The 12,337-nt window shown below is 35.5% G+C and overlaps 1 protein-coding gene across 2 annotated transcripts; it reads right to left on the minus strand.

Moving 5' to 3' along the window:
• Positions 1–1,861: 1,861 nt before the first annotated feature.
• On the minus strand, positions 1,862–12,188 carry LOC116429476 (protein amnionless). Of its 2 annotated transcripts, none has more exons than XM_031982469.2 (7): positions 11,872–12,188; positions 11,380–11,676; positions 9,097–9,398; positions 8,878–9,001; positions 7,593–7,827; positions 6,391–6,544; positions 1,862–2,322 (listed from the first exon to the last, which is right to left on the minus strand). In XM_031982469.2, exons 2-7 carry the CDS (start codon positions 11,650–11,652, stop codon positions 1,977–1,979), a joined length of 1,434 nt encoding a protein of 477 aa, XP_031838329.1. In that variant the 5' UTR covers positions 11,653–11,676; positions 11,872–12,188; the 3' UTR covers positions 1,862–1,976. The 2 variants fall into 2 exon arrangements, with proteins under 2 accessions (XP_031838329.1, XP_031838328.1); XM_031982468.2 differs by having other exon boundaries at positions 11,380–11,787.
• Positions 12,189–12,337: the final 149 nt, after the last annotated feature.

The raw sequence follows: 12,337 nt of genomic DNA on the forward strand, positions 1-12,337 counted from the left end.
TTTTTCGCCCTCACGTTTTCTCCTCTTTATTTAGCGATTAAGCTTGGAATGCCTCACAGGCGGCGAGACTCCGTGCTTCGGATACCGTGTTCTTTCCCTATTCCTGTACGCTTTTGTAGTAATCCTTTGCATTCTGAGTGGTGAGGAAGGTTAGGTCATTTCGAAACTAAAATTTGAAAGTTTTAGTGCTTGAAAGTTCGAATAATCGGAGATTTGAGGATTTGAATGTTTGGAAATTTAATAATTCGGAGATTTGAGGATTTGAAAGTTTGAAAATTTAGAAATTCGGAGATTTGAGGATCTGAAAGTTCGAAAATTAAGAAATTCGAAGATTCGAAGATTTGAGAGTTTAAAAGTTTGAAAACATAAAAATTCAAAGTCCCGAAAGTTGTTTGGCTATTCAAACATTTGGAAACTTGGCAATTTAGACGTTGAAAAATTTAAGATTCGAAAGTTTATAAATCTCGAAGCTCAGAAATTTAGGAACCGTAAATGTGATTAAGTATAGCGATTTCAATTTATTATATTATAGAATACGTATCTCGAACAGCATATTTTTAAGAAAGAATAATTACTGTTTTACCATCAGATAGCTAGAAATGATTTTCCTCAAAAGGTGGAATTAACGTAGCAAAATTAGCCGTTGTTCCAGCCAAGGCTCTCGAAGATATCTGTGTTCGTATCGAATTTCCTAGCCGTCCTCTTCTCGATCTGATAGCCCTTGAAGATGGAATCGACGTCGTCGGAGAAGATTCATGGTTTAATTACGCGAAGAAGCTATTAAAGAGCTAGCGAGCCTGCTCAACGACGTCCTCTCGACTCCTTGTCATTTCCCAGTCCTCGTTTCATACTTTTAGGACCTATCAATTTCAGTTCGCGCAATGCCACCCTGTTGAGCTTACCATGATACTCCGAGAATAACGTGGATTCAAAAGTTCTAATTAGTACCTTATAACCATGAAACTTTGAAATTTATATTCCTTTATTACCATCGAGATATTTCAAGAATTATTACTAAATACTATAAGACGATACCTTTAATCGAATAATACAAAATCAGAATTCTGACGTATTTCAACCCTTTGAACTCTGTAGGCTCTAATATTGCACCCGGAATAATAGATATTTTAATGAATCTTAAAGAAACTACCCTACAATTATTAGATTTTTCATACATCCAAATTTTGCACTAAGGAAAATAAAAGATCTAAGAAATGTTATAGCATTTTTTTTAAAACAACTATAATTTAGTGCGAATCATTTATACAAAGGTACCGTCCGATAAGAGTTAACCCTGTGAACTCAGTAGGCTCCAATATTGCAGGAATAATAGATATTTTAATGAATCTTAAAGAAACTACCCTACAATTATTCGATTTTTCATACATCTAAATTTTGCATTAAGAAAAATAAAAGATCTAAGAAATGTTATAGCATTTCTAATTTTCGCTAGGGATACTATAAAAATTAGTTGCAGTTGCTGATAGATTACAAAACAACCTGGAGTGCCAAGGATTAATATTATATTTCTTCTTTTTGTATGGTTTATTCCATGAAATCGCGTGGCGTTTGTTAATGTTTCGTCTATTTTGACAGTGTCGAGTACGCAACGAAAATTTCACGTTCAACTGTCGCTCGATTGTTTCCTCGATTGTGCTCTGATTACAAAACCATCTGGAATGCTAAGGGTTAATAGGTTAACCTCATTCACTCTTCAACCCTTCCTTCACAATACTATTTTCCATCATTCTCTCTTTATTACAAATAAAACCTAAAAAAGTTAATAACAATTGTTAACTTAATATACATTAGAAATGAACGAACGATCTTATCATTTCATGATTCTCAAAGATACTTAATATTATTCTTTAATAATAATCTTTGAAGATTTATTCTATTTCCCACACAGAATATATAATATTGAATCTTAACATATTATCAGCTGCAGCAAAGGTCATTCTCAAAATGATTCTGCATCACTGGTCGATATCCAGGTTCACTTCCTCGATGAGATCCTCCGCTTTATCCTTGAGCGTGGACATACTGAGAGGTGAGTTCATGTCCAACACCACGCCCTCCTCTTTCCGTTTCCTCTTCGACCTGTACAAAGGATTTTCGAATCTTCCGCCGGAAGCTTCGTCGGAATCCTCCGCCTCGTTTCTGGTTCTCTGCTCGCCATCGGCCACATCGGCGATTTGCACGCTGCCCTCCGGTACATTCTCGAAACGAGCGAAGCTGAACGGTTTGCTGCCCTCGGAAGGCTTGTCCGCGCGAATCCCATCGCGAATCGACGAGAACATTTCCCCGCAGCTCGAGAAAATGCTGGAAAATACCGGATTTCTCGTGAAACTTCATAAACTCTTGTTACATCGATACTAACATCATCTTCGCGTAATCCTCTTAATCAAGCGGCAGTCGAAAATTCTACAAAATTGCTGACAAATTCGAAAAACCCAGCATCCTACGATTATTTAACGTTCGATATTTCGTTATCATACTTCCGTCAGAAAAATGGTTAACTATAAACCTGTGTTTCACAAAATCTACAGAGATTTTACTTCAACTTCTTTAACACGTTGAATGCAAATCGAATTACTATAGTTCACTCAATTAAAGCATGATTACTTGAAAACATTTCTATATTATAAATAATGCTAGCTATTGTGGTGACATTCAGCTAGATGAACTTGTAATAATAACAATGCAATTCAATCCAATGATTCAATATTATATTTTTTCAATTTCGAGTATTCTGTACTATGAAACCGTTAATTTCAACGTGTTAATTTCGAGCATCATCGAACCTTTAATACCTACATTCCCGATGGATTCTAATTCTGAAGATTAAACTTTAAACACAGAAATTTACATAGAAGTTTTTTTCCTAATCCAATGATTCTCGATTTTCCAACGAAATACATCGTTCTCTTCGAATTTCCCGCCAGAAGTACAGCGTATTTCATTCCTGTCGGCTCTGCCGCGAAATAATAAACTGCTCGAGTTGATTGGGCAGGTTGACACAGTTAAACGCTACGAGCTGCGAGCGAAAGGGCCATTGGATAACGCGGCGTCTTAGAAACTGCCGCGTGTAAAACGGTAAATTGTAAACAGGTCTGAATTTCCCGGGTACCAGGACGTTGCCACCATTTCGCAAATTGAATCGTTCTTCTGTCCACGAAGATGGCCAATTAGACCATGTTACTGTTACTGTATAATAACATTTATTTGACTGTATAATTAAAAAAAAATAGAATTGAATATATTAGATGTAATCCAAGGCTTAGCCATAGAATTCTTGCAATCCAGTTAAATCAACCCCACTTGAAACTTCTTTATTCGATTGTATAATTAAAGGGCATCTCCGATTCGTATTAGGGGATGAAAATCTACGGTACAGTAGGTCTTCTATTATCCGAATTGTTCTGTACGAAGGCTCAGCTGTTAACTTGTTTTAATCCAATTAGAACAGCCTTATTTCAAACTCGTTTATTAGATTAGTTGCAATTAACCTTCTTAACGGTGGCTTAGATTTAATCTATATCTTTATCACCCTCGTTACCATAAAGATTACGATTTACTATCATTATTTATTACCCTTCTTCGTTTCATTCATTTATTTTTAACAAACAATTATAATTATTCGAAGTTATGTCTACAAAAAGTAATTTAGCTATTTTTTCCACACCTTGAAGAGATAGAAAGTTGTTTGTTTTTATTGATACACCAATGTAATGCTTCAAATCTAGATTTTTATCACGACTTTGTTTACAGCCTTCAATTGAATCCTACTTTCGAATTTTTCCATTTAATGTTCGACCTGAATTCTCCGTAGCCTTTCCGCTCTCCCCATTTTCTCGATCGTGCGTGTATTTATATTTAACTTCCTACTTCCAACCCCTCGCAGCCAACACTTCCAACTCTACGTCAGAGGCAAATGGCCGGAAAGGGAACTTTCTGAAGTTCAACGTTTCACTGTTCACTCCGAGCCCAATATCGCTGCAGCTGCAATCCCGTTTACCGCGCGTAAACACCGATTCGCCCTGCGGAATTTCGAGAAACCCCCTGGCCGCGAAAAGCTGGGCCACGCGTGTCGTTCCATTATTCGACATCGCGGGAACTTACGCCCGAAGAAATTTAATAATTACGTCCGACAATGTTACTAACGTCTCGCGCAGCTGGATACGCGGAAAATATTTTGAAAACGTAGTTCCCTTACAAGAGTTCAATAATAAATAATATAGAATCCTCGAATCAAATCATTCTTCTTATATTAGGGACTATAACCCTTTGCACTCGAGAGGTGACTCTGTCACCATTTGATTTGACGCAGTAAAATTAGTTCAATATTAAATACTAAATTTTCTAATTCTAATAGTTCAATATTAAATATTAAATTTTCTAATTCTAATAGTTCAATATTAAATATTAAATTTTCTAATTCTAATAGTTCAATATTAAATATTAAATTTTCTAATTCTAATAGTTCGACATTAAATATTAAATTTTCTATGTATAATGCATCGGTGCGCGAAATATTGGAATAAAAAAGCTTTGTTTCTCAATTTACCTGTGATTTCTCTTTGAATTTATTTAAAAAAAACCATCGTGTTTGTATAGTTAGAAAATGTTGATTATTGCTAACGAAATACTTCCGAGTGCAAAGGGATAATTCTCAAACGAAGTGACAAATGAAAGAATAATTTCGTTGCAGTTAACGTTAGATTTACGGAACGAGTCAATTTATCGTATTGAATTTGATAAGCATTATTTGGCAAATATTCGGGTCGATTTTTATTAACGTAGTTATGAAAATGTATATCCTAATTGTCTACTCTTAATACATTGCGTGCCGGCTAATTTTCAGAAAACTGAATTGTGCTGGCAATTTTCACTGAGGTCAACTTATATCACTATACATAGAGAAACTCAGGTATCATATTGTTATGTAATATATTTTAAATAGATAATCAATTCGAATTAAATTTTATATTTTCTTCAATGCTGTGGTAATTAGCGAAGTTGCATAGGTGAAAGAACTCAGATATCATATTGTTATGTAACATGTTTTAAATAGATAATCAACTCGAATCAAATTTTATATTTTTTCAATACTGTGGTAATTAACGAAGTTGCATAGCTAAGTGTCTATATAAAAACGAGATTTCTCGTTACCGGTACGCAATGTGTTAAGAAATTAGTTTCTAAAATCTAAATGAACGGATTACAATTTTTCAAAGAACAATAGAGCAAACTGTACAGTAAATGTCAGTAAATCTAGCGTTAAAACTAGAAATATTCTTCAGCCGTTGTTTATAGTGAACACGGTGTAATACGTTGAAAATGAATCTACATCCCTTGTTTACCCACGAACGTGCACGTATTTTGATAGAAAGTAACGAGATACGCGTTGCAACGTTTAATAAGACGAAGACAGAAGTTAATATCATAGGGAACGTCCCGGAAAAATCGCGATTTTTCCAGAAATACAGCCGTTGCGGCAGTTACGTTCAACTGGCGCGTAGACGCCGATGGACGTTTGGCGGTGACGGAAATAGATACAGACAGAAAATGAGGCCAGCATGGGAAAAAAAAGTAATTACACGGAATATGAAACACGGGGCGCAGTTTGTGAGCAGTTTCGTCCTCGTGCTTCGCTCCCTACCTCCGTTTAGATGCCCTTATATCCAACAGGCCGGAAGTCTGTGAAATTAACTTCCCTCGCGAGGATTTTGTGCAATATATTTCCATAAGGGTTGTTTATCGTCTATTAGTAACCGTTTAATTCTCGGATAACCCCTGTGACACACGAATCTCCCCATTGTTTGGGATACTAGAAGATTCTGTAGAAATTTCACTATTCATATGTTGCAAATTTCAATCTTCTCGAAATACATGAAGTCGTGTTTAAAAAATTGTACAGACTCGATCAATCGTTCAACCCTATATCTGATACTTGCTCTGTTAATTTATTTTCATTTTCTCCGGTGATCCATTATTTTCAATAAGAAAACTATTTTTCAATCCTAGTTTTGAAATATTCATTTTCTCATGAAGTAGTAATTCATGATGCTTCAGTATTTATTATAAAACCTTTAAGATTGCTCTGTTAATTTATTTTATTTTCTCCAGTGATCCACTATATGCAATAAGAAAATTGTTTTTCAATCCTAGTTTTAAAATATTCATTTTTCCATGAAGTAGGAATTTATAATGCTTCAATATTTATTATAAAACTTTTAATTCTTAGATCTCTCTTTATTCATTAATTTTCTTCAGCCACTAGTTCTCCCGCAAAAGAAATATTCACAATTTTCTAATTCCTCGTTATAAATCGATTGAATTAAGATTGAATGAGTCTTTACAAATTATTATTCAAACAATAGCACTTACAATCTGTAAGAGTATCCAACGTACACGGAGCCAAAGAAAAGGAGCATCAGAATGACCAATGGCGTCACCAGCAACGGCACAAACGCGACGAGCAGTCGATGATCTCGCATCGCTGCGCCTGCGGTTTCCGTGTAGATCACCTCGATGTTCATACCTGTTCAAGAATAAGTTCATGAAATCATCTGACTTTTACACAAATTACTGTTCAAACATTCTTAAGAATTCATGGAACAGAAGCTCCTTGGAATTCCTTTGTACTCGTAGAAGCGAATAGCGCAAATAAGGCCATTGAAACGGTATCATTCCTGGAACTGAAACGTTCTTATCGATTCCGCGACTGTATCGGGATCCATTGTGCTTCGTTTACTGGAAAACACAATAACTTCCGTTATTAGACTCAAACTTAACGGAAGAACGTCAACGCAGCTCTTGGAATCCATGAAAACGCATCCAGAGGTTTGACTCAGGGCTTCGTCTTGTTGCGTAGAATCGCGTGGCTTTAAAAATTCTTTCATAATTTCTATTAAGCTCGTATAACACGAATCTGAATAAACGAACACCTTAAAGGTATTACAGAAATAGTCACCCTGCATTATGTAAGGCTATTATATGAATGGATTCGACGAAATCGGATGACTGGACGTTGCAAGGAATTAACCCTTTAAGCAGATATTGTCTTCGTTCTTTGTGTATACATACTATTTACAACTATTGCATTACTATCTTGAAATCGGATTGTTTACTTTGAAAATCTGTCTAATTCCAGAAAATTAATTTTTATTTCAACTGAAATCTAAGAAACTTTAAAATGAATGTAGCAATATATGCTGGCAATATAAAATTTCACAGATTTTTTCAAATTTTTAGTGAAAAATACAAATTAATAAAGATTTGTAAAGCATTTTCGGATATTATATGAACAATACGATGAACATTGAAGAATCTAATATTCAAAAGAATGATTATTTCTCGAAATATTCGAAATATCTTGCAGCTACCCAGTTTCCATGATCAAATTCCAGACATCATATTCTCCTACGTTTCGTTTGTCGTTTCACTCTCTGCGGTATTAACAAACATTTCTGATTCTTTTCCGCGTGTTTGCAGTTCCAATGAGGAATAAAACCGCGGGGAAGCCGAGAAAGGCCACGGGACTCGCGATATTGCTTCGGAAGAGTTTATTTATAGCGTAGAAATTTTACTTAGCAAGGTCTTCTTCATGTTCTCCACCGCTTTCAGGATATCGATTCCGAAATAATCGCCCTTTTCCTTTATCAGTACCTCGACCGCCCCGTTCCAGCTACGTCTCACGTGCCAGGCAACCCTTTCTTCGTATCCCTCAAGAGCCTCGCTGGCTGCCGCTCGAACCAACGACAAAGACGCTTTGCTCGACAAAGACAAACGTCCGCCGCAGTACCGGCAACAATGTCCTTCCACCTGGAATATTTTACAAAATCGAAATCTCCGGGAGGTAAAATTTATTAGGAATTTTCCTCGTTATACTCGTCCGTTTAATTAGCAAGTTTCCTCGTTTTCTCGGAAAGGAATCTTCCCAATCGATTTTCTGTACTGATTTACTTTGTAACATATTTTATTTGAATTCTTGTATTAATATCCTATCTGAAATATTTTAGAAAATCGATATCTCCAGGAGGTAATATTTATTAGGAATTTTCCTCATATTCGTCAGTTTAATTAGGAAGTTTCCTCGTTTTCTCGGAAAGGAATCTTTTTAGCAAATTTTCCTTATTCATTTCACTTTTAATATACTTAATTTTACATTAACGTCCTTGCACTGGGAATATCTTACAAAATCGAAATTTTCACGAGACAAATTAGTTTCCTCTGTAAGTTTCATTCGCTTAATAAGCGACAGTTTCCTCGTTTGTCTAAAAAGAATATTATTCATTCAATTCTCGACAAACAATTTTATTCCTAATATCACAAGAAACTAAAACAATTCACTTCGTATGCAATCGATTTGCAGAAAAGGTGAAATATTCCATCTTCATTGTTCAACCACTTGTGTTGGAAATAAATTCAGGAATTTGGCAAAGTCTCCTGCGATGAATTTTTTTACCTATTTTACACTGATATGTACACTAATTCCGTTTGTTAACCCTTTGCGGACGAATGTCGACTTTTCGATCAGATGAAATGTTCATATTTAGAATACTAAGTTGACGAATCACTTAATTTACTTGAATAGCAAGTGATCAGTGTATAGTTCCCTTTTTACTGTTGTTTAAGCATTCGATGTATAATTTATCTTCAAATGTTGCAAGCTTCGTGTACTTTAAAGAGTCTTCGTCCGCAAAGGGTTGATCATTCTGTATAGAGTGATACATTTCGAAGTGATCTGATAGGTGTAATGCAACCAGATTATCAATATGTGAAAGACATCATTGAGAATTTTCGTATAGAAACGTCTCGACGTGGCACGTCTTTCCATCTTCATTGTTTAAATAAAACATCAGCGTTACTTGCCGTCAATGGATATTCGCATTGAGTGAAGCCACATCTGGGTCGCTGAATCGCGCAGATTTCCTCCAGATAGTAGCCATCTGGATCGTTTTGACACGGACACGTGTCGCAACTGTATTCAGAATACCTGAATATTTGCAGAATACAATTAATTTACTTTATTCTCATTAGAACTATGTACTGCCAACATTTCGTTCATTCAATGACACAAGTATCAATTACCCCACAGTGAATATTCCTTTAGCAAACTCTCTTCTGTCCTCCAGCTCCATCCACTGCCACATCCACAATGTGTGCTTCGCACCCGCTATTTTAATTGATTTCACCTCGATCTTCTTCATTGGCAGAAGAACGCTGAACGTATGTCGTCTGCCTGGCAAGACAATGTCGTCCTGTCGACAAGGGACTTGTTCAAGATGGGGAGCTGCCTCCGAGCTGCCATTCCAGTTCTGAGGGTCAGCCCAAAAGAAGTAGCCTTCTTTGACCCATTGACTGACCTTCGACGAGGTGCCTTCATCGTTGATCTGTAAGTAAAACAATATTTTGCCACTCTTTTTAATTAAACCTTTAACAGAACTATATATTCCTTTTATATCAGTTTTATTACGAACATAACCTAAGAAAAATTTCAATAGAGAAAACGGCGGGTGTTATATTCACATTGTGGCAGAAATATAAAATATTTTGACAATATTATTTATTTTTCTATTGTTTTGATATTTTATGGTTTTTATAAGTTATTCTTTTTATACTTTTGACAAATATGTATCAGCTTTAGAGATTGCGAATTGAAAACATTGTAAGTGATTGTTTTTTTATGTTATTTTGATTACAATTATGCAAATTCTTCTATTTGTTTATTGCATGTTTCAGTCTGAACAAATTCATCGAGACAGCATAAGAATGATTCTCGTATGGTAATGTTCAATTTCGTTCTTTGTTCCGCGTCGCATTTTCCATTTGCCAAGTTAATTAAAGTTTCTTCGATGACAAAGGACTGGATTTACGCTTTCGATTGCATTTCAGTAATATCCAGCACCCGAAGCGTTAATTCAATCTTCGCAGCGATCTGTCGAGAGTTAGAGAAGTCGATATTTTCTCCTTTTATCGTGTTATAAATGAAAAACTGATCCTCCCCGCGACAAATCGAGGACGATTCGTAATGAAGGCACAAAGATACAAATTGCGACAACATTTGCAGCATCGTTTCCAGTAATTGCATCTGGATCGAACGACGAATTTAATAACTTAGATTGAACTTAATAACTTTATAGAATTAAGTACAAAGATTAGCGTCAACCCGATTATAAAAAATTTGAAAGAAAAATTAAAATTCATTTTCAACAATGACGTACGAATAAATATCACATTACTTTGAGATTAACATTATTCTTGGAACCAATAATTTCGTTGAAGTTTTTCAGTATACTTCTAAACGAGATTAACATTTTTTTAACACTACCAAACGAGTCACATTAACCCATTCCTGCTTTCTCCTTTTCGTAAATATTAAAAAAGTAACAGATATTTCTCTGAGAAGTCAACAATACCCAAACTGAATTATAAATCAAATAAAGTTTCGATAGATGCACTCTTGAAGTGGCTATAGAGGAATTTCAAAAGAATTTCAAATATTTCATATTTCTAATATGCTTTAACAAACATAAACGCCATTCAGTTGTGTTAAGTTTAAATGAGACATTGTTCTTGTTACCAATTTACATGATTTCTACTAAATCTAGACATAGAAATTAACCCCTTGACCTACAATGTGTCAGACTCGTGATGGAAATTTTAAAGCGAATTTGAAAAATCCAAGTGTTATTTATTTTATTCAAATATAAATTAAATATTACTTTTCTATTATCAATCGTTAACCTTTGGAGGAAACATAGACATAAAACAAGCATCAAAATTCTATCTTTCCTAATAAATGATTAATGATAATGTAGTTGCATCGATCACAGTTAACCAGTTAACTGTTTGACGTGTATACACGTCATCGTAAAGCTTGACATGGTACTAATTCTTTATTTTTTCACATAAACATGTAATTCTTCTTTGTTCCGCTTTGATCTTTCATTAAAATATACTCTACGCGCATTCGTCCTGCGTTCGACGAGTACACGCTCCATTTTTCAATTTTATTGCGCGCAGAACCAGAGGTTTTTCCAACTCAATTCCACAGTTAACTGGTTAAAATTCGAAATGATATTAATCTTTTCAGCGATGAATTAGTTATTTTTTCAGATACACATGTAATTCTTCTACGTTCTGCTTTAGTTTGACGTCAGAATACATTATAGATATGTTTGCAGTGCGTTTGGTGAGTACACGCTTCATTTTTCGACTTTATTGCGCGCAGAACCAGAGGTTTTTCTAACTAAATTCCACAGTTAACTGATTAAATAAATCAATACGGCAAGAGTTTAACGATAAATAGCTCTAACAAATTCACCCACGAAATTCGATCGTAAGGCAAGGGGTTAAATAATTGATCCATACGCGAATAGTGCCGTCTCTAGGCAGAACCAACGATCCAGATCTGCCCAATTCGATCCCAGCGAGTTGAACATTCTCCGATATCCCCATGCCGACAGCGTGTCTGGTTTCCAACGGGAAAATCACGTGGCTACCGACTTCCGGTATCCGGTTGTCCATCCAATTCCTCGCGGTTTGCCATTCCGAGTTCGGTAGCCAAAACTTCTCCACTGCGAAGCTCGCTTTTACCAAACACACCAATACCATCAGTATTTGGCGATCAACCTGCGCCTTCATCTTCGAATGAAAACTTGAAGCAGCCTAATTAATATTAAGAAATCAGCTCTCCCATCTTAAAAATTGAATCCTACTCGCAATTCTTCCACTTGAATTTCGAATATTCTATGTAGAATTGTAGAATGATTTTATTTCCTATAAGAATTTTTATTATAAACACAAATTGTTCAACGAATCCTTGAAACTTATTTTATTGAAGAAAGTTATCTTTGAACTGACACTTAAAACATTTCTCTGCAACTCGAGTTACAATTATTTTACTTGAATTTCATATTTTTTACCACTGATGGCACTAATTTAGAATAATTGATATCACTCAGGTAATTTTATTTACTCGTTTGAATTTTAGTCTGGTCAGAGGTATAATTTAGTTTGGTCGATTTAAAGATTTCTGAAATCGTTAATTCCGAGTGGAATCCTCGAAGATATCGAGGAATTCGTTCGGCAAAAGTGTTCCGACGTATTTTCACTGACAGAAACGAGCAGTCCGATGGTCCACCGGTCGGAAACTAAACAGTAATCGAAATCTAAAGGGGGGCGTGTCTGATTCACGATGGGCTGCAACGGACCGATGTTATTTATCGCGATCATTTCCATTTCACCGATTACCGAGGCCATCAACGGGAAAGAAACCGATTTACAACATCGTATCGATGCACTGTATCGAATCGAAATACTTGGGTGC

This window comes from Nomia melanderi, chromosome 1 (assembly GCF_051020985.1).
Source record: "Nomia melanderi isolate GNS246 chromosome 1, iyNomMela1, whole genome shotgun sequence".
In the NCBI taxonomy this organism is placed as follows: Eukaryota; Metazoa; Arthropoda; class Insecta; order Hymenoptera; family Halictidae; genus Nomia; species Nomia melanderi.

Excerpts from the sequence above, each read along its gene's own strand:
- LOC116429476 (XM_031982469.2), bottom strand. The coding sequence starts at position 11,652 with ATGAAGGCGCAGGTTGATCGCCAAATACTGATGGTATTGGTGTGTTTG. Across the intron at positions 9,399-11,379 it reads CTAGAGACGGCACTATTCGC|ATCAACGATGAAGGCACCTC; the intron begins GTATGGATCAAT and ends TTTTACTTACAG. Across the intron at positions 7,828-8,877 it reads AATGCGAATATCCATTGACG|GTGGAAGGACATTGTTGCCG; the intron begins GCAAGTAACGCT and ends AAAATATTCCAG.